Here is a 23,293-nt window from a genome sequence, read left to right as displayed (position 1 = left end):
CAACTTTGAAAAACTGTGCCACCTTTGAATTTCTGCAGTAGAAATGTCCTATGGTTCATCACTAATAATTTTTATTTCTTGTTATACTTACGTAAAAAATTCTTTACTTCTACAAATAAGCTATTTCAGTTTCACGTAAAATTCAGGAGATCGTAAGAAAAATTAATGTAACTATCCTTAAAGTCTCCTTGTCAACTTTTCGGTAGTATAAGCTCTGTATAAATTCCTCGTTCTATTATTATATCATCTCAAGCAACAATTTTTTCTACCCTATGAACACTTTTTTTCAACAATATATTATGATTGCGTCATTTGTTGTTTCCCTTGGTGCTATCCTGTATATATTTGATAATATAACTTCGTTACAGCTCCCCCTTGTCTGGACGTCCTATTTATTAAGAAACATTCAGCACTGTCATAGCCCTCAAGCAGGAGGCGACACTTGATATTTGGTCCCCTCGATGAGGAACTCGTTCACGTCCGTTCAAGTTAGCGCTCATAATTCAATATTATGTAAGCCAAGTCCATCATCAAACCGGACAACATTTTCCCGCGCTATACTTAGCCGCCCAACATGAAACTGAAATAAATGCATAACGTTTCCAGAAACTCTTTCAATGATTGCAATGATGTCATGCCCCTTGCATCGCTCTCTCGGACTGGGAAAATGACGAGGAAAAAGTTGTGGGAAAATTAAATGAAATCAACAGTTATGGAAATATGAAAGCTTTACTCCTCTTCAACCTAACTTACCTTATTTTTACTGATGTAATCACTTGTCTCCTGAGTTTCACAGACCATCAAAAAGTTTATACAGGTTTAGTGGGACAAATTTGGTACCATGTAAGTAGCTCAACAGTGAACTAAGTCACCTGAGCGCAATTGCTTTTATGGAAAACCATTGCACAAATTCAGAATGGAACTTCAGTTTACGTGTCCCATTGGGATGCAGCGACAATTGTGCTCTCATTTTCCATTCCATGCGATTCTACTCTGGTTGAGTTTACGGTCTCGGCAGAGCTGTGAGCGATCGAGTGAACATCGAATGCTAATGGTAACATCTCTTAATGCTCTCGCTGAACGACCCTTAAATGCGCTCGTCCCCGTTTCGACCGCGCACGAAAGACATCAACTTCGCTGCCGAAGAACAACCTTTTAAAAATGTTGCTGGAGTCGACATAAAATTGTGCTGCGTCCCCATGGCACTCCTGAAGTTCAGTGAACTTCCACGTTTGATATTGTTGGTTCGTTCTTATTTATGCTGAGCATTATGTAATTGCAACTGGCTACAAAATCTTCTGTAATTTTTTAACAGCTGTAACAGAGCTGTTAACAAAATTGAAACAGAGCTGTTGGTTACGTACCATCAACGATGGTCTTCACTTTCAACTGACTTCACTTTCAACTTTTTCAACTGAAGGTGTGATTGATGCAAGTGGCCAGGAACACACAGAAGAATTCACTCTCAGTCCGCCAACATATTGAATGATGGAACCTAAGGTTAGCGAAGACCCGGCAAACGGGTTGAAAGTATTTTGTCTTTTTAATGGCTCCAAGTACATAAATAATTTCAACGGTGTTGCTAATTTATTAAAAGTCGTCTCAACACCATACTATATTAGACGGCGTCAAGACTATAAATGACGCAAGGTAGCAGCGCAATGAGGAAACTGGTTCAACGATTAAGTTCTACTACTTGTAAAGCGGAGAAACTGCCCCTACCATGTTTATTAGCTTATTTATTTGTTTATAACTATATTATTGGTTATCCAATTGTGGAAAGAGTAAGCATAGTGATGCAAAATACAACTAACTATGTAAAAAATCAGGTTGATAAACAACTGTTGCCGTTAGGTATAGTCCAACTGAGTTAATGGTAGCTGGTATCATGACTAAAGGGATTAACAACGAGTATTTCTGCCAACTTTACGGACTGGTCGCAGTGAGAACACAATAGCTGTATTAATAATTAAGTAATTAATAACACAATAGCTGTATTCTAAACTTGCCTTTCAAATAGCTAAATTTTGCTAACTTCGTTGATATTTAATTACGTTCGAGAAGTAGTGTAGAAATGTGCGAAATGTTCGTACTTAAACAACTAGCTTCAATAATCCGGGGTTCTTAAATGTATACTGCATTCTGCGTTGTAACGTAAACTTGTATGCCCATCATTCTGCTGAAGTCTACTGCCAATCTTGCATCTCCTTTCTATTCCTTCCAGAACCATGAAGTCTCACTCGCGCCAGCACGCTTCAGAACCTGCGTTACTTTAGAAATAAATAATATATTCATTTTCTGGACTATTGACCTCATCATATGTTACATTAGTGGTAGTGGTATTATCAAACAAACCTTCTAATATGATGACAGTGACCTCAGTTAGATGTTTCACGCTGCATTCAAAATCTCTTTACCCCTCATTTTCCAGGAACTCCTTAAAAGGTAATGAACATGAAAGATTGCTCTCCTACATCAAATGGCTCACGTCCAAAAAATATCGCGGGCAAAACTGCAGCTTCAATCAGCCTTTCTCTCACTGGAATAAATTTCTCGACAGATGGCGATTGCGCGTAACTAATTTCTTAGCGTCGCTAATAAATCGAAACTGGTCTCTTAATTGTTCAACAGCTGCTCATAAATTCTTGTTATTGTGCTAACTGTTGGCAAAGTTAACCATTGTTTGCAAAGTAAATTCCTTGGCCCTTACGACCTTGAAGTCGACGCGTACGAAATGTTCGAACTCGAATCCAAACCTTTTGTTGATTATTCGAAAAGGGAATGTTTTATACCGTAGATATTAAATAATGTTAAAAACATCATGTATTTCAATTTTAACAAAACTATTTGACATTTTTCTTTTATATATATTACATATCTTACATGAAACATTAATGTACAATAACATCGTTTTAATTAGTCACTTAATTTATTCATAAAAGTTCTAAACTTCTCTTGGTACCGTAGTCACTGGGAGCTGCTTATACGATGGCAGGAAGATGGAGTGTACTACGCCTTCTCTGCTTGATTGATTCCCTCTTATCTTATATCATAACTGTTATTTATTGGGGTAAAATTCTTGTGGGACACAAAATCAACAGTTTTTGTATATATTTATTATACAAATTTTTATTTTCATACCAAACGGCCAGTTATTCCCGTCATCGTTTACTGTAATGTCAATTGTTGTTAGATTGAGATTTTCCATTTCTAGAAACACAAGCAACTTTGCCTCGCTTTGTTATATTTTGAAACAAAACGTATGATATTCATGGCCAGCATTCCAATACTTTGACCAGCCATTGGGATTCTAAACTTGCTGCTAATCTAGCGTTTCTGGAGGGATTTTTGCCGCCCTCTTCTTCGTCTGGCACATATTTTCCCTTGTGAATAGATTGAACAAATTTTTGACAGACTTCGGCGGGATATGCATGCATAAGATGCGTTCTTCACAAAGACTCCCATGCATAGCTGCGGAAAATTCCAGCGGATTACATCCACTCCTTTCGGACGGTTCGTTTTGCATCCGCATTTCGAGTCGTCAGCATTGAACGTCCCGACAATGACTTTAAAACTGCGGAGCGAGTTCCAGAAGAAAAACTGTTTCGAAAAATCTTTAATTTAAGTGTTGTATTGTATTATTTAAAGCTTGAAATTGCACAAATTTACAGCAAAATTAAATGTTTCATTTTGTTTAACTTTAAAAATATATTGAATGTATAACTATTTCTAACTCTTTGACGTGAAACCTTTATAATCAATATGAAGAATGTTTCAAGCCTGGGAATTTTGCATCCTTTATTCATATCAACTATACCCGGTGGCTGGTGGTATCGGAGTTCTCGCGACTCAGACGTGAACATTATTTCATTCATCGAATTGGAATAAATTTTAATATCATAAGGTTCCTGTCGCTGCTGAATTATTACTTCACTAACTTATCGTCAATATTCCAATTTTCCGTAATCGCAAATAATCATTGTTAACGAAGCCAATTTTGTTATCCCAGTTGATCTATTTTCTAATATGCAATAAAATAAACTTCATTTAACTGGCGATTTAAAAAGCCGGAGTTATTCATTCCCATGCGTCAATTGTTCGACAAATTTCCATAAACATCCTTATTTCTTGTAATTTAAGATTGTAAGATAGAGTTTTTTTAACATTCACTCGATGAACTTGTATTCTTGTCATTTTCCAGACCGTCTGTTCGCACAAGAGTGGGCCGTTATTTCTTGTAATTTATGATTTTAAGATAGTTTTTAACATTCACTCGATGAACTTGTATTCTTGTAATTTTTCAGACCGTTGTTCGCACACGAGTGGGCCGTTATTTCTTGTAATTTAATATTTTAAGATAGAGTTTTTTAACATTCACTCGATGAACTTGTATTCTTGTCATTTTCCAGACCGTCTGTTCGCACAAGAGTGGGCCAAGTACCGCTGGGGCGTGTTCGAGGAGTACGGCCACGCGGACGACCCGCTGTACCCGTCGTACCATCGTACTGACACCCGTACTCACGTACCCACGGGCTGTTCCAACGTACCAGTTGTCGGCATACCGTGAGTACCATTTTTAAACCTAAATTTAAATATTAAATTATTTTCTGTAGTCCTAACCTTTTGGCTGCAGGCAGTAACTTGGGAACTATTTTTTGAGCTCAACATATCTCATTCACGTTGTCTTTGCATTATTCGGATCTTTGTGGCAATGAAACAATTTCTTCGATTACTAAGCCCTTCATGAATTCAAAATTCAACCTTTTTAGCTCGGAAGACTGTGTCTGTTCCTCTCACAGTCCCCAGACTAATGCCCCTCGTGACGTTCGGTCTTCAATGTATTTTCCTCGCGGCACATGAACAAGAAAATGCTCGGAATCTTAGTCGGTTGAGCAAGCTTCTCTACGTTTCTATTTGCATTTGTTAATAAATGCTGCCAACGGCACCGAGACGCTAATTCGCTGCTAGCGAGGATGCCGTGACATTTCTATTTATCCACGTCCGAATGTCGATTTGAAGACGAAGACATTTTAATTTCAATGGTATTTATTTAGATAGCGAGTTCATCTACAGCGATCCTTAGTATTTATGTACCTATCGAAGTTTTTTTTCGAATCAATAACCAAAATACATTTCCAGGTATACAATACTTTGTTTAGTCATCATCATTATCTGCTTTACGCTTATTTGACGGTGCCTCTCAATCTTTTTCTTACTACAATTTGTAAACGATAATTTTCCTTGGTCTTCAAAAAAAGTAAATTATGGTGAAACCAATGTCCCATAATTCGAATCAAAATCATTTTTAATGTGCGGAAATTAAGGAAATATTTCCATATAATTACGTTTCGTGCTACTTTCATAACGAAAAATTGGTCCACCCAAAATTACGATTTTAATGGAAGAAATACATTTTAATTATATATGAACTAGCTATTTCTTCGAAAAGAGATCATAATAAACACTTTTGATTTCAAAGTTCATATCCACTCAGAAAATAAATAATTTTCCGTCCATTGCTATTTTTACATCATCATAACAATAATATTAATAATAATATTAATAATAATATTAATAATAATATTAATAATAATATTTCTCTTCATCGTGCAATTCACTTCTAATCATAGTGCTTTGTTGGCGACATTAAGGCAAAGCGTTCACTATATCATATCATAGTGATGTCGGCGCTGAATAATAGGCCTAATGTGGCCTGTCGCCGATGTAAATTTGTTATGTCCATCAAATGTCCATGTCTGTGTAAACACCGAACCTTTGCGCTACCAACAGGCTTCACTAATCATACTTTAACTTCTAAGTTGTGCATTTAATTGCGTTTATAAAACTGTTTTTATTTAAAGGATATTAATTTTCGTCGAGGTAACAATACTTATCAAATGCTGGCGTAAAAAGCGCGAAAAATTAGTACTATTAAATTAAATTATTTTAATTGTTAGGTATTTGAGGAACATTATAAAAACCGTCTATCTAAGTTTTAACGTAAATATCTTTTCGACATTTTACATGTAGTATCAACCTACTTGATTCTCAATGTTCAATTTAAAGGTTAACTATGAGAAACTTCAGCCCAAAAGTGGGGTGTTCTCTCTAAACCCCTTCCTGCCAGCGTCCGCATTGCTGTCGTCTCGCCCGCTCATCAGCATAACCTCTGCGGCAGAATAATAATTAGTTAACCATATTAGGAAGCTTAGAGCAGATTTGGCCGCTTCTTGAGCTCCCAAAGTTGGGGACGGGCGCAGGGTTTGCATCACGAGCCAGAGTTGCGAGCACAGGCTGTGCTCTAATAAACCTGTCGTGCCGCGGACAGCATCCTTCTTACGAACACATCAGTTGGAACTATGCGTGTAATTTTGTCTTCCCATCATTCTTCTAAATTACAGCCTTCCTAGCATGTGCGGTCTTTTGGAACCCCATGGTACACCAGAATCTCTCAGAATTATGGGAAGAATAGCCAATTTTAAAATGGAGAAATTCGTCCTCTTCGAAGGCTCATTGCTGAACTCCATATTTCCTTTTTCAATATTGTATATAAAATAGGTAACCGTGTTGATGATATAGTTAATTCAAAAATTTTTATTGTACATGACTTACAATACACATGGCGCACGTTTTAGTATTTGATTTTTAGTTGAATTCTGATTGAATTGAAAGATATTTTTCTTTCTGTCAAACTCCCAAATGATTGGCTAACTACAGTACCTACGGTACTCTTCAAACCCTGCAGTTTCTGACTAATTTCCTAGCGGCAGTTTTGTCATGAAATAGTAATTGCAAGCATAACTTTGTCGAGCAACACATAGGCTACTGAGGAACACCAATTACAGGATAATATATTGCCAATCTCAACTCAATGTACCAGAAATAAATTTTATGCAGATAACTGGCCTTATTAGTCAAATCTGTCTGAGTGTCATCTCAATTATCTAAATGTACTGATATTTTCACGACTGAAATCTGGGTTTATTTCATAATTCAAATAACCTTGGATTCTTGAAGGTATCTTCTCCTTGATTTTCAAGTTCTGTTGAAATTTATCGCAAACTAATTCAGCTGTTCATTGGGATCATTTTATTCGAAAAAAATTTCAGATGTTCGAGCCATACAATATGATAGGAAAATTGCTTTAAACCTTTATTATCCGCTTTATAACCGGACACAAATATAAATTGATGCACGCACACTGAACACGCTATTCGGAGGCAATTTGTGTATGGAAGAGTAATAAACTTCTTCATCAAGCCTCAAAATAGACATAGTGATTTCTTACCCTTAGAAATATTTTATTATGTCCAATTGAACATTTTTTTCCCCTGGCTGAAGTAATCTTTACAAGCTTGTCTCTGCCACGGCGGCAGTTGCCGGTTCACTGCTTCGGCCCCTAAAGCCGTCGTCTGGTTTTGAGGATGCACGCTGGTTCGGCTTCGGTCGTCTCTTATTATTCTGAGGGTGACTTTTATAGACCACAAGTATCCGGCAATGTTGTCTTTTTGAAGGCGTTCTCTCACCTCGTGTCCTTCTTTCTTGCGACATCATCCCATCGACTTGGGTTCAGTGGCTCAAAGGCGCGGCTTTCGTCTCGCAGTGAAGCTTGTTAAGGAATTTTAGGGCTTCTCTTGTACTGTGAGGAGTTGAGAAGCCGCGGGGTCTTATTTTATGGCCCAAGTGAACTGAGAAATATGGCCCGCCCGACGCCAAAGGCTAGCGGCGCCTGAGACATCGATGCTCTCGTATGTCCCCTTAGTAAGTCCTGGTGTTACCTGCCTTTGTCAACGAGATCTAGAGGTGTCGAACACTAATTTGTGTCGCGTGCACCAATTTTGTTCAAGTAATAAAAGCAAAATTACTGCTCTGCTGAGAGTTTACATTGTGAAGTAATATAGTCTCAAATAAATCAATTGGCAGATCGAATAGTACATAGAAGCAAGGAATAGATTTTTTTTACCTGGAATTTCACAGCGATTAGGTGGTCTGTTTCTTTCAACTAACTCCGTGCAAAAGGTTTTATTGTACCAGTTAGTGTCAAAATGAAAGAAAAATATTGTAAAAGACTGCTTACAGTACTGCAGTCTCGCATATTATGTGTTATTATCATAACGTCCATTATCTGGGTTTCTTGAATGTTGTCACTCGCAATATTCAAATATTTTTTACATGGCCATTAATACTCAGTAAGAATATAAGCTTGAATATCTCGTATTACTCTACGGTGCTATGCAGCATAATTACGCTTGTAGTAGCGCTGCTCATGGACGCGTCTGGTATGCTAATTTTGTCCGAGTTGTTGTTCAGGCCGCGCTCCTTTGAGGAACTTCGTGTTGCGCGCGCGCTCTCCGACTGCGCGAGGCGAGCTACTCTTCAACTCAAACGGGAACTGATTAACTCCATTTAAAATGGATGCAGGAGGATTATGAGACGTTATATGTCATATATGAAAATTGATCTGCAATTCTTGCATAGCATTCGAAAGTCGAATGATGTTAAATTGAGTAATTATTATGAAAGTTTAGAGTCCAAGAAAAGAGTGCATGTGATAATCGTGTTATCTTTTGTTAGTCAAATCCTCCGTTGACTTGACATTGTCTCTCATTAAACCAAGAATGAGGGTTCATGTTGTAAATTGTTTTCCTACTAATTAATTTTTCCAAAATTTACTTAGTGATTACGATCGTATTTGCAAAATAGCATTTCAGCTCATAAAAGGATAAGAAAATGCTGCTGTCTAACAACGCGCGATCAGGACCGACGACTGTAATGAATTGACGAAGTTTGAATGATACCCTAGATCTGGAATTGAGTAAACACTCGATCAAATATCAGTGGGATAAATACCGCGATGTTGAAAGTATAAATAATTTCCATTGCGCGTAATACTAAAAAAATATAACTCAGTACTCACTGCAGTGAGTGATAGAGAGCGCATTTTCTCGTCGACGAAAACGTGAAGTCACGGACGGACAGACGGACATGGCGAGCACAATGGTGCATTTTTTTCCATAAATGAGAAAATGCGCTAAAAAGATTGGAACGTCTAGAATCACTGCGGAAAAATATACGATTTTTTGCTTGTGGCGTCTCGTATAGCGGGGCTTGAAGAGGCATGAATTGGACGAGGACCCTCAGGGTACCGAGGATGGCCGCGCTCGGGCGCTAGATGAAAATTTGATCGACGGTACTTCGTTGCTCTGATTTGCCGCGTTTCATTGAAGCGTTGGATTCCATTTTTGACGTGAATGAATAGCATCCTCTGTGTAAAAATTTGAATAACTCAAGCGCACTTCTATATACTCTTTTACTAGTAGATGTTAAAGCCCTGAGATTTTACCGTGAACTCGCGTAGCTCTTGAAGACCTAATCATTTGCTCTGAGGACGCAATATTGTATACTCTTCGTTGTCAGTTACGTTTATCTGAAAATGTTTGATTGGAAGCTTTTGTGATTGCTCGCAGTTTCCTGTACATTCCGATTTGATAACATTTTGTGCCATGAGCTACGATGATACAAAGCTAGCAGCTTAGAGAAATAAAATTATTGTGCAAGTTGTTGCTGCATTTCTTGGTGGAAATACTGGACATGTTACGTAGCGGAATAGCGACTTGAGAAAGGAGTCTTCAACGAAGTGGTTAAGTTAAATCAACTTAAGAAGTTTTTGAGCATCTAATAGTTCTATTGTTTTATGGAATGAATTTGCACTAGAGCATTTAGAGTATTTGTATTAATTAATTGTATTTTCTATCCATAATTGTACTAATATTAATGGTTCATAGATAGAACATTTACAGTACGTTCCCGTATTACGGACAAAAGGCTAGTAAAAAGTCACCCGTATCGTTGAAGCTCGAAGCACTATCCATTAATGGTTATATAACGTCTTAGGTCTTTTGATGTCACGACATGTTATTTCTAAGCTGCTCGAGCTGTACAATGTTGAACTGGTTCAGGATTTGGGGCTTCATCCCTGACTTAGCTTTCTGCAATGATACTAGATTCTGGCATGTCAATTGATCCATCGTATCATTCGTTGCCTCAAAAGGAACTTGTTTTTTTTACTAATTTTTTCAACGATGCTTAAACAACATTGTTGATGGCCTATGAAGCAGTTGCTTATGGAATTTCAGTCAATTGATAAATGTATGATAACATACATTTATTTGTCCTCTCTGTTCTTATTATATTATTTTCGCAAATTCATTGAATTTTGTCGATACATTTAGTCATTTCTAATTTATCTAGTTATTATTTGAAATTTGAAATTCATTCATGGTTCAATTATTACTCGCCTAGAAGTCTTCGCTGAGGCATACACTTCACATGCTACTCATGTCGTCACATTAAATAATTTCTATTTAGCCATGCAAGTCATTCTCATATTTCTTGTGCAGATCGTCGTGTGATCCGTACCACCAGGCATGCCACTTCCACCCGCAGCCTCTGCGTAACATTAAAGTGACATCGTCTCTGTTGTTCCTGCACCATCTGCCCAACGTCAACCAGTTCTGTGATGAGACCACGCACGACTCAACCGCCCCAACCAAACACAACGCGCTCTGTGGTGGCCGTAGTGCTTGGCAAGTCATGAGTCAGCACAACGACTTCAAACATGGGTCAGTTCTTAGTCATCATGCAGGCTCTTAACAAAATATATTTGTAGTTGGAACAATCTTTTTGATCATGTGTTCTCAGTTTGAATTTAGCCTAACGAACATGCATTAATTTTTATCAAGTATTTGAATTTTTTAACTTTCTTTCCTGCATTCTTCATAAAAATATTTTTTTATTTGTAGCTATTTTTTCACGTAGGCCGCGTTACGAGTTTATAACAGAACACCGTCTGCATTTCATGATGCCACTTGCTAGACAATGCGTATTTGATCAAGCGCTGTTTGATCAAGCGGTCCCTTCTTTTCGAAATTATTCGCTATGCACAGCGTCCATGGCTACTTATTGGCTTATTACTTTTCTGCTAGATCTTGACCAGGCTTTTTCGAAAGGGCTGAAAGGTTCTGCAGAATTTTTCATCATAAGCCTTCAGAGCCTGCTGGTGTATGCCATCCTCCTAGGCCTGTGTATGCCACAGCTTCAAACTTGCGACGCTGAAAAAGAATTTACAAAATTGTTTAATGGTCTTGCACGCGGTACTCGTAAATCGGTATAAAGAGGTCCGGTTTCACTTGCAAAATTAATCCAAAAGTTGCTTCTTACGTTTCTACCTTGTCCATGAAATTATATTTATCTGTAATTTATGCCAGTTGATTGAAAAAGTAATAAGACTCATTTCATCTAATGAAAATATTTAATTTTTCGAATTCATTTAAATTTCAAAGAATTTAAATACTTCAATGGTTTTGTAATTGGACGTAACGGGGCATGAACGTGCTAATCATAAATAGAAATGCATCTGCGGTAACTTCTTTCAGAGCAGGCAACGCCGTTGTCTTCTTCACTTAACATTTGACATTTCATCAGGCTTTGCAATATACCGAACCAAAAACTTGAACACCTGAAATCCTTGGCATTTTGCTCTTTCTTATGCGCTTTTTCCCAATATCAGTCTCTTCTGTGTCTAATGAGGTCAATATTTTTCTTAAAATTAATACTGAATATGGATGAAGATTACAATGAATAATGTGTAATTCATACCGGTTTTTGTGACCATATGCACACTGCTAATACTATCTCGTTCGAAAATGTAGATCATGCAAATAATATCTTTCTTTTATTCATAGCAAAAATGCAACTAGCGATCATAACAATGGTAGAATGTTTTGAACAGAGAGGCATTAAAACAATGCGGGTATTGAAACCCTCTGCCACATTCTCCCTCTCACTCCCTCATTCCCCCCGGGGTAACGAGAGCTAATATTAAAACAGTGGCGCATTTCATGACATTTCGTTGGAGTCGCAAGCGGCCGCGTTGCTGCAGCTGAAGCTCATTCCCTTGTGTTCTCGCGCCCCCCTAATGACGCCGCCGGGAAATGTCCGTAGCATTCATTGCTCTGCTTTGCTGGCCCTTCTTTCTTGTGGCATTTCTGACTGCTTAATATTTCCTGCAGTCGTTTCGAAAAGTTCATTTGAAATATTCGGCAAATTTTGAATTTATTTGAAATATTCGGCAATTCCCTTATTCAGTCATCGCTGCTGATTATTTTTCGTGTAAGCTTCCCACTTCCAATTATGAGACAAATTTAAAAAATTACCAATGCGCGACTATTTATACAGGATAAAATTAACGCTTTAAAAATTAATTTCTGTTTTCCCAAAATCGCTACGGCGAATGTCGTCTGCTCAAGACATTAGCGGGGCGTCAGGGGATCAACTTTTAATTTGGATCTCTAAGCCAGCTTGATATTGTGCGACACCTTCACGGCAGTTACGCGATGCCTTGATCCTGATCGTGATGTGCGCAATCCGCTTCTCTAATCTTCGCCAGGCAACCGTCATTGCCGGATAAATGCTGCACAAATTGAAACCTGCTGCTCAGTTTGCCCTCCTCCCTTCGCTGAGTCTTGACTGTCGCCGCCCTCATGCTTTCTTGACGTGGATAATCTTGACGTGCGCGTCTCTTTCTTCTTCTTTATCCATTGTGGCATTCGGTGGCATCGGTGCATTATTTCTCTTACCACCAGCTATTTTATTTAAAATTAGATTTTGTTCCTGAAAACTGCAAGAAGTTCGATTTCATTCGATATTGTACGAAGATACGTTTAATAAATTTTTATAAATGTCACTAACAACTAATGTCATTGTTCTTTTCAAGCTTCATATGCCTATACGACTTCCCAGCCTTACTGGCATCTGCCACACTGTTTCACAAAAATTTTAGAGCTCTGTATCTTCTAATATTTGTTCTCAGATCTGCAATATTGTCCTGAAGCCAAAACGATATTCTCTTCTGAGGCAAAGCTCATTTTAAACGTTTGCTTTGGCAAGGATATGTGGGGGCATCGTTTATGCAAAGCTTTTATTGTATTTATGGTTTCTTGCAGAGCTTTTTGCCAGTATTTCAGAGGGAAGCGCCAGCAGGAAACTTTTAATGGTGGAGTCCGCGAGACCATTTCACGAGGACTATTTATGAGAGGGCTCGACTGCCGGCTCGAGAAGCGAGAGCGGAATCTGAGCCTGGCCCTAAGGTGCCATCCTTTACATTCACTAACTGACATTATGGCTCAAGTTACCCGCTCTCACTTTATTATTGACTGCTGCTGCACAATGCCTTTAGTTGTGGTGCATTACAAATGACTGTCTCCCATGACCAATCTTCGCAGCGCGCTCAGTCGTATCTTTTGAGTCGCGTGACGCTTCGTACCTGCCTTATCTCGCTCAATGGTCAAACTTTAACGAAGAGCATGGCTGTCCTTCACGTCGGATGTCACACCAGGAGACATTTCCTGTAATATACTCGCTGCTTTAATTATAGACCTGCTAAAAATAATTCCATCCGGTGTGCAAGTGAACAAGTTTCAGCACAAATATTTGCAATGATTACCTTTCGAAGTTGCTTGGCCGTCTTGTTGCTTTGTTCTTCATTAGGATTGCTGTCTCTACCGGAGGCTTGTGGAATTCGAGGGTCCTCGGAAGAGGTCCACGATGTGTAATGGCAAGTTTATGCGTCCCAGAAGCTTGGTTTTTTAATACTTTTGCTTGACGAATTTATTTTCATTCGGTTTTTATTTTTTCTCTATTTGATTTTTGTACGTTATTATTATCATGAGCTAATCAAGTCTAATGGTATTTTTTGCCGAGAGTTGCGTTGGTATGCCAGAGTTGTTTCTCTATCAACCCCGTTAGGAAACACTGAAACCATGGCATACCGCATCTTGATTTGCCTTGGATCCAACTTAGGTAGCCAGTCACAAATACTAATGGTGGTTTTTCACGCAGTTATTCGCCCTACCCACATGTACGAATCCAAACGTAACATTTTAAGTTTAAAAATTATTATTCATATCTTTCTGCGCATTCTTCGATGTTGCACTAAAATACTGTATTTTCTCTCTCGAGTATCAGAATAACCTGACAATGTTGCATCTAATTAACGCAATTATGTAAGCCTGGTGACATCGCTGAAAGTTAGTTGAAACTGCTGCCATTTGTAATCCCGGCGGCCTCTTCACTCCCTACTCATTATAGTCGAGCGCAGCACTGAACAATTATTCTCCCTTGGTCTGAATAATGCAAGCTACCTAACAGTCTCCTTAGACTTTTCTCTAGTGGCCTTAATTTCTGTAGGGAAATTTTGCTTCCACGAGGAGCCTTAGAAGCTGCTTGAGAGATTCCGTTCTTTCTTCAGTTTTTGAGGGCTCGCGTCTTGCCGCCATCTTTGCACTGCGCCTGAAAGTTTCTCGTAACATCACGTGTACATTCATTTTTAGGCGTTATTGAAATTGAAAGCAAAAGATTGGTTCCGCATTTCTTTCGATGATTGCTACGTTAATTTTAGAACAAGATTTTTCCCGGTTCATTTCAAGAGATACAATTACCGTATGTACTAACCAACCGTTTTTCATTGTGGTCAAGATTTTATTTTTGAATATTATGTATCAATAATTTTTTAATACGTGGCGAACTGTGCGTTCTGCTCTCGGTGAGCTTAGAAATATTTTCAAAATTTATTGGATCAGCAAGTCTTCCTTTGTTATCGACTTTCTTCATTAAGGCAATCCTAAATCACTTGGTATATTATCACTGCTAGCTTTTAAGTGCCTCTGCATCATTGTTGCATGAAAATACCACTTCATTTTGTATCAACAGTCTTCCCAAGTCTCACAAGTTCATGGGTTAAACAAAACCTAAATCACTGATAAAAATATTCCTAATTTTCGTAATAGCGGCGTTTCATCAGCTCATTACATCACCCGATGCCCGGCTCTGCCCTGTGATTTGTAATCTCGACTCAATTAGGCAGGTCCGGGCATAATTCATGAAGCAGCTTGCCTTTATCACTCTGTGCCCGAGGCGCCCTCTCATTCCTGCCTTATTTACGTGATTTAGTCGTCATTTTCGAAGTAACGAAGCCCTGGCTTGAGTCACTCGCTTAGATGCAGGATTTATTGCTCATCGCCCGGATAATATCGCTGGATGTGAGTCCCACATACCCTTTCATCATCCTCTTATTCACTCCTCTGTACCGCAACCCCACTCACGTTCTCCCACTTATTTAGTATTTCTTCATCTAGTTCACTGGCCTACGTGAATTATTCGTCATTTCATATACTGGGATCTAAGTCAAACTTAACCGTTTCATTCTGCCCGAGTATCATAGGGTAACTTTTTTATATATTCTCTGGCTCACTTATGATATCATTTATGTGGTATCATAAGTGGTATCTCTTACAGAGAGCAGCCGTATCTCCTACAGAGATACCACTTATGCAAATAGTATCTCTGGCTTACAATTACGTTCTTTGGTATACTCTCTTATGATATGCTTCCGCAATCCTTTTTCGTGTACCTGAGGTATCTTATTTGCTTACCACGTTTTGGCCATCAAATATGATCTTGAATTCATTCATTTATTGCTTTATTCCCAAACTTTATCTTTAAATTCAACTAACCGCTAATTATTGGTGGCGCCATCGAAATATTTCTGAGTTTATAGAATCATTTTATCCGAAATTTGGAAATATATCTTGAATTATTTCAAGGCTAAGTTTTAACGCTTCCATGGCGCATTATCATGCTTGACGCAAGATGGCGACAAGTAAGTTAAATATTCGCTGTATTTTCCGTAGATTTATTGTATCACGAATATTTTTCCTACCCGGGATCAAGTTCTCATCGGATTCATTCATCTTGTTAATGCAAGTGTTTAGTGCGCTTTTGAATAATAAGCTAATATTTACAAATTGTATGTATTTAACATCTGGAAACATAAATCCTTTGCTCGTTTCTGTTTTAATTTTTTTCAATCTGATCCATTGGTATGGTGGTTAACTTGACGGTTTTGGAATCATAACGTTTACAATGTTGTTCACTCTCAGCCTTGGTCATAGAGCTCAGTTCCTGACCAAACTGCAATTTGTTGGCTATGCCACGACCACTCCTCTTGCTCGGCTGAGCGTGGCCAGAGTTCAGCTGAACAAACCTCGATTATTTTGTTAGTGATATTCGACGCACTCAGGAGTTATTTAGCCATTTTAATTAAATGATAGCTCGACCTTTGATACTGGAACGTTTCGTTAAAATGTTAGAATTCGGTCGTCTACTGTTATGACTGGGCTAGGGAACCACGAAGAGTGTTCATAACTAATTATTATTTGAGGAAATCGTTCCTCGAGAGAAATTCTGTGACGTTGCTTGGATACAATTCTTAAAATACTGAAACTTGCCTAAAATAACTTTGAGAGTGAAATTGGTTGTGCCATCCGCGGGCTTAAACAATGTTCTGTATGCAGGCAATTGCAAATGAAACATTTTATAAGATATGTTATGATGATGTTATCTTATTTTAAAATTAGACAATACGGAAAATTATCCATCATATTTTAATTTCTTTATCACAGCAATAAAATAACAGATTTCGCCCAAGAGCGCCAATGACGAACTGTTTGTGATGGACATACAATTTAACACGGAAACAGTCGAGTGAGCACGGCTGAGGCTATTACTGAATGAGAACCTTTTATTTTTATGGAGGTAATTGGTAGCAACAGCCGTATAGTCGGACGTAGCAGCTGTGCCCTCTCTTTAAAGAGGGGCTCTTGGCCCTCTCATTGAATTACTAATGAGTGGATTTTTATTAAGGTTATGATAATTTTAAAACCTCGCTAATATTTCAGTGGAAAAATAGTTATGAGTTTCGAGGATTATTGATTAAAAGCTGCAAAAAATGTTCGCAGCAAAAATCGTGAATAAACTACACCATCTTCCCGGTTGTTTGATCGCAGTCATGATATCACCGAGAATTAAATTTTTGAGATTTCGCTGTATTTGCAATCGATGTTCGTCATCCTGCAATGATTACTACATTTCCTCCATTTTTCAGGTGCATTTTGCTGATGCTTAAATGATGTTTCATTATTTTCATTTTAATGCGAGGAAATTAAGATGAGCTTAGACGGAAACAACAGCACTACTTTACGCGTCATTTACGCTAAAAATTGATTGGCGCATCGCCGCCAGATATTCTAATGCAATTGGCTGTGAGATGATAACATCAACAACATCTCGCTGGCATTACTGGCAACATTCAATGAAATTCTGTTCCTTTGAAGAGTCTCCCGATCAAATGCACTTAAAGGGTCACTTCATGGCATATTAATATCTGCAATCTCAAATTTCCAATATGATGACATTAAATGTGATTTAAAAATGAACTTTAACAATATCTGTTTATTGAATGAATAAAACCAACTATATATTTATTTTCATTCCTATCTGGTAACATAGGACAATTTAAATTTGGAAAGATCTGTATATTGTTCATGTTTGCATGAGTTTTCGTATTGGCTGGTGTCAGACCCGTGGGCGCCGGTCCAGTGCGCAATACGCAGCCGCTCTTCAACTACATCCGCCCCGCCGCTCACCGCTACGTCATCGTCGTCGAGGACACCGCTGTCATGAACGCCCAGGTTAGTAGTTTTTCTCCATAACCTTTATCATTAAGTGCTTATAAAAAAGGATGAATGTTTTGCATAGACATTTTTGGTCCTTCTCTTCGCGAATTGAAATTTCTGTTGCGTCAGCCACATGACGTTGAAACTAAGTTGATTACGATTCAATCCCGTTCCAACTAGATTTAATCTGCGTTGTTTCAACGTTTGGTGCATGGTTTGTTGATACATGAACACTCCGTTGAGGAAATCGACGCTAGATTACTGCTATTCCGATAGTAGCTCCCCTCCTGCTTCCTCCCAATGACGTTAGAACAACGTTGATTTCGAGTTGATTTCGTTTCAACAACTTTTAATTAACGTCATTTTCATAAGGTTCTTAAAGTGGTTTCATATCAAACGCATTCCACTCATTCTTGGAAATAACAAGTTTTATTCATTTATCGCGACAATTACTTACCATGCAAATGTCAATATGATGCTTAGTTTAATTAATGATAATAGGTAATTATAATAAGATTGCTTTTAAGACATTAACAGATTGCTCGTATAGACTGAAGACACCTGATCGATTATAGTCCCACTTACTGCCTTCCGACGCTTGCTTTTTGTGCATTTTATCTCTGCCATCAGGCGGAAGTTTCTTTTGTAGCTCTTGTTGGGTGGCATCGTGGCACCAGAGCCAGCTTTTTTGTTTGATGCTTAATCACTTGATTTTTCGCACATTTTTCAGTTTGGTTTACTGCCGAAGTTTTCAGCTTAAGAGGCTATCCTAATGTCCAAGGGATTAAGTTATCGTCCGCCTTTTCAACCGTAGAGTAGAGTCACTTCGAACGCCTGATGATCTTGGGGCTGATGTTACTCTGGATTAAACATTTTATGGAGGCTTTTGACAAAAAATCAACTGCCAATAATTGTTATGGAAGGATGCCGCATGATTTATATTAAAACATTGACAAGCGAATAATTGATAAAATGTTTTCTGGGATGTTTTGTAAAATATATTTCAACTTCCAAAGCCAGGAACAATGTTGGAATTCACGAATACAGCAAAGTTTTTGTCAAACAAATTATCGCTCTAAGAACTAGAATTCATTTTGTCTCCGGTTACGTATCGAGACTTTTGAAAAAGAAAATAAAAAGTAGCTTTTTTACCTGCCAACAAAAATTAGAAAAAATACGGTTCTCGTTCCGCTGTTTATGACCCGCCGAGTTTATTTTCAAGCCGGGCGCAATGCGCACGCGTTTTGATGGCTCGCCGTAAATTAAAAGTAACTTCACTTTATTGCATATGACTGCCAGGGCCAGCCGTGTCGCCGTGTTTTTACAACTCAGTCGTAATTGTTTGCAGCCAAAACAGACGTTTTACTGCAGACTATTTAACTGCTTCGTTCTGTATATCACTCTTGCTCTCGGGCATTAAACATAAAAATTTTTCGGCAGAACCAACTTAGACTGCTGCCAGTGTTCATTATTAAAGAATGTTATACAGTTTTATGAACTTATGTTGTTAATGAATAAAATACTGAATTAACAAATATTCTGTCTACAGATGTAGCTCAAATCGTAATCGTTTTTTTTTTAAACAGCAGTTTGTTATTACTTGTAACGCTCACTTTCTATCATGAGATGAATTAAGACATTGTTATTTATTCAGTAACAACCTATCACACCCATTGATCGCATTAACGGTTATCGTTATCATTCACTAAAAACATTTCGTTATCTTCTATTCATTATTCATATTTAGAAGACAAAATATTTATTATATATATTTGTGTACCTATTCCTTATGTTATGACGTGAAAGAAGAGGCCTTGTGTGCAGACTTGCCGAAAATTTTAACTCTTATTATAAATTAACTTTCCGCGTCGTAATATCGCTTTAGATCTTCATGTGTGAGATTTTTTTTCGATGTAAATCCGATCTCTAACAACTTAATATTTTTCCCCGTTTTGGTATCATCTCAGCATTTCATAATTAATTTCAAATTGAAATTTTCAGATATCCTCGGATGTATCTTTCTATTCTTCGCTGACATTTATCTAATTGAAGATGATGATTTTGAAGCTCTAGAGCCACCCTTTCCTCGGATTTTAATTCCACATAGAATGAAGATAGCGCACGGGAGCTCACAGCCGAGCTTCTGGAACGGCCTGATCTCGGAATACTTGAAATTCACGAAGCCATATAATTAGTGAGGACTTTACCTCTATTTCGCTTCTAATTAAATAGTTTCTTTTGTCTGGAAGGCATCCCATGACCTAAGCCTCTGGAAAAGAAGGCCATTAAGTAGAGAAAATTTCCCGCGTTCCTTAAGAAGATTCGTGAAGGCGCCACGTTCTTCTCTCAGTTTGCTTTACTCGTCATCTTGAGGTCTTTAATGAACGACGTATACTAATGCCGACTCATTGACTCACTATACGGTACATGAACATAAAGTAAAAATAATTTGTATCTTAGAGAGAAATAAAAGCGTGTCACCTGTAAATTAATAATCCATCGTTGTCGCTTTAATCAGTAAAAATTCTGAACTGTACATCCATGCTTAAACTTTGTGCCGGATTATTTTTGAGTAATCCATTGGTGACTAACCTAGTTATTCATTTCGGAGAAGAGTGAGGTAACAAGTTTGTCCCGGTAAATTTTCTGAATGACTCCGTACATCGATAACCCAGATTTTTTTCTCATGCTGTTACAAACCACGTACAAAATAAATGGGTGCTACTGTTTAAATTCTGTACAATAAGAGTTGATTAATGAAAGATTGATGACAACGTCACTTCCTGACACGCTTCAATATTATTCTAAATGCATGCTGCAACCGGCAGTAAAAACTTAGTATTTGCGTGCACCGGCCACTGATCATCATCCACAAAATGGCATTCTCCGACATTATTTTGGAATCTCTAACGAGATTTTTCCGTTCTATTAAAGTGAATGTCAATAGTGGCCTGCACACTAATTGAACACAATTCGCGATGAAATGCGTTTGCTTTGATTACAGCCTGACAAAGACTTCTTTTATCGATGAATCTCATATAGTTGTGATTACAAGAAAATGCGAAAATTTGCGCTGTTTGAGTAAGAAGAGTTATTGGTTATCTTGTCTAGCGATAGTTGTCCATTGTTTATTGAATACAGGCCTTAATTGAAAATAAATATAGTCTGTAAAAGTTTAAGTACTGCTTTGCGAGCGACGGAAATTTAAAAATTGCCCTACTCTGCCCACTCCTTTGATGCTTTGATGGCTCGTAGCGATATTGCGGTGTTGTTGGTCTCGCTTCACATTTTTAATTTCCTCTCCCTGCCTCATTTATTTTTTTTTCTCTTGATATCCAATCATCTTCAGTTAATCTCCATTGGTAATAGCGTTAAACTTTTGCCCGCGATCAACTTTTTATTCGTTGAGACATGATTAACGATGTTTGTTAACTCGCGGAACCGTGTTACTTGTACACCAGACACACGCGACTAGATTTTTAATATTTTCTTCAACGAAATCTCCATTCAAGGACAGCGTTCAATTGGACGCATTTTTATGTTTGGCTCATCAACACCCAAACATCGCTGATTAAAACGTAATTATTTATCTCCACTCTCAATATTATTTCCAGAAACGCTGGGATCTTCTTCGCAAGGCTGTTCGCCGCATGTTGGTGTACGACATCCCGCCAGGGGAGAAGGTGGGCGTGGTTATCTTCGACTCTACGGCGAGCACGACGCTGCCGCTCATTCAGGTGCCAGACGCGCTCGAGGACCGCCAGCGGTTAGCCACTGTTTCGCTGCCCCGGACGCCGTCCCAAGTTATCGAACGGAGCAAGTGTATCCTCTGCGGACTGGAGAAGGCTGTCGAAGTGAGAGGCTATGATCCTTGCAAATCAAATTTACTCTAAAGACAAAAATCATGATTCTACTGAGGAAAACTATACCTGCCCTCACAAATATATTAGCTGCGCACCTTTTCTTTAGAATAATTTCTTACTGAATTTCCCGTGATTCATTCTCTTAGATGCTCGAGAAAGACGGTGGCTCCGCAGCTGGCGGAGTAATCTTCCTGATCTCGTCTGGGTCGCCCTTCCCGTTGTCGTCGTACGACTTGGAGCTCCTACGTGACCTGGTGGTGCCACGACACGTGCAGGTCGTGCCCGTGCTCTACCCTATGACCGTGCGCTCCCCCACCCCCACCTCCGGCGTCGAGCAGCTCGCTAAGATCACCGGTCCGTGCATTTAATGATTTTTTCGCATCTATATTAATAACTTCGTCTTTTTTCTACCCGTATTTGAAATATTTTACTTGGTAACTTATTTACATGATTACTTCGTAGCCTAAATTTTATTAAATTTTTCAGCACTTACAACGCGTGCTTCTTTTTTTACAAATTGTTTAATTAATTTTTACTAAAAAAACTATTTTATTTTTGCCTCAGACTCTTTTTTCTCGCTTAATCGTAACGTATAGCTTTATATAATATCAATATAGTTCGCGTTCAAAATTAAACAATTGGCTAAAATTTTCTGTTAAATTGATTGTTCAGAATTCGCAACAAACGTCGATTTGAATGTCAGTCTATGTTAACCTGTCGTTTCTTCGCCGTTGACATTGAGTCACTAGGGATATTTTCAATTAACATTTGGCGCCTGATGGAAATTCCTTAGAGATGATCTATCGAATACGTGCTCCATGATTAATGTGATAGCTCAGTAACGAGGTTAATTGCTTCTTATTAGCATCTTAATGAGGACCAATTGGAAGCACCGTCCTCGAATGTAAATAAACAGAAGGCCTCTTTACTGGCCGCAGCTCTTATTGCTAATATTAATTACCGTCGCTGTAATTGTACTGCTTCAACAATTGAAACTAAAATTATATTTACTTAGCTATAATTGCTCTATGATGCTGATTTGATGCTAATTGCTTTTTTGATGCTGGACTGATACGATTAAATAATTTCGCGTTAAATTGTCACTCCATTTCGCTTCACTCCATTTTGTTACAAAGTTAATCTAATTTTCACTGGAACAAAATTTACGTACGCGTTACCTAATTTGTTCTTGCACTTATTTTAAGCGAGATTTTGAGCACAATTGATGGTAACGCCGTGGCTTGTAGTCATCAAATTATTTTTAATCATTCGCATATGAAGGTCTAAGTAAGATTTTGGTTATTGTGTGAGGCCCCTGTCTTATTTATACCAGTATCTTCATATTTCGTACAATTTTGGTTATACCGTCATATTATACCTTCATGTTTCGTATATTATTGGTTCTCGCACCAGGTACGCAATGGTACGCCGTGGCAGACGAAGGTATCGGCTACGACAGCAAGGTCTCCATGATGGTGGTTATGCCATCATGTTTCATATATTATTGGTTCTCGTACCAGGTACGCAATGGTACGCCGTGGCAGACGAAGGTATCGGCTACGACAGCAAGGTCTCCATGATGGTGGTTATGCCATCATGTTTCATATATTATTGGTTCTCGTACCAGGTACGCAATGGTACGCCGTGGCAGACGAGGGTATCGGCTACGACAGCAAGGTCTCCATGATGGTGGCGCTGATGCGCGCCCTCTACAGCGCCCTCAGGATGTTCCTGCCTAACGCCGACACGTTGCCCTTACTCGTCCACCAGCAGGTGGGTGGAGTAGTGATGAACAAAAAAAATATTTACTCTAATTTAAATGTAAATGCATTATTTTAAATGAATTAAAGGGCTTTA

At 38.3% G+C, this 23,293-nt stretch overlaps 1 protein-coding gene across 1 annotated transcript in view; it reads left to right on the top strand.

Moving 5' to 3' along the window:
* Positions 1-23,293, top strand: part of LOC108671337 (calcium-activated chloride channel regulator 1) — a 56,056-nt gene that overhangs the window by 17,477 nt on the left and 15,286 nt on the right. Inside the window, exons 3-8 of the mRNA XM_018158863.2 lie at positions 4,410-4,563; positions 10,401-10,622; positions 17,477-17,588; positions 21,188-21,427; positions 21,583-21,790; positions 23,064-23,209. Of these exons, the coding sequence (XP_018014352.2) occupies positions 4,410-4,563; positions 10,401-10,622; positions 17,477-17,588; positions 21,188-21,427; positions 21,583-21,790; positions 23,064-23,209 (1,082 nt within the window). The remainder of the gene's footprint in view (positions 1-4,409; positions 4,564-10,400; positions 10,623-17,476; positions 17,589-21,187; positions 21,428-21,582; positions 21,791-23,063; positions 23,210-23,293) is intronic.

This window comes from Hyalella azteca, unplaced genomic scaffold (assembly GCF_000764305.2).
Source record: "Hyalella azteca isolate HAZT.00-mixed unplaced genomic scaffold, Hazt_2.0.2 contig9714, whole genome shotgun sequence".
Lineage (NCBI taxonomy): Eukaryota > Metazoa > Arthropoda > Malacostraca > Amphipoda > Hyalellidae > Hyalella > Hyalella azteca.
The sequence above is the reverse complement of the archived record's forward strand: the minus strand, read 5'-3'. Positions and strand labels throughout refer to the sequence as shown.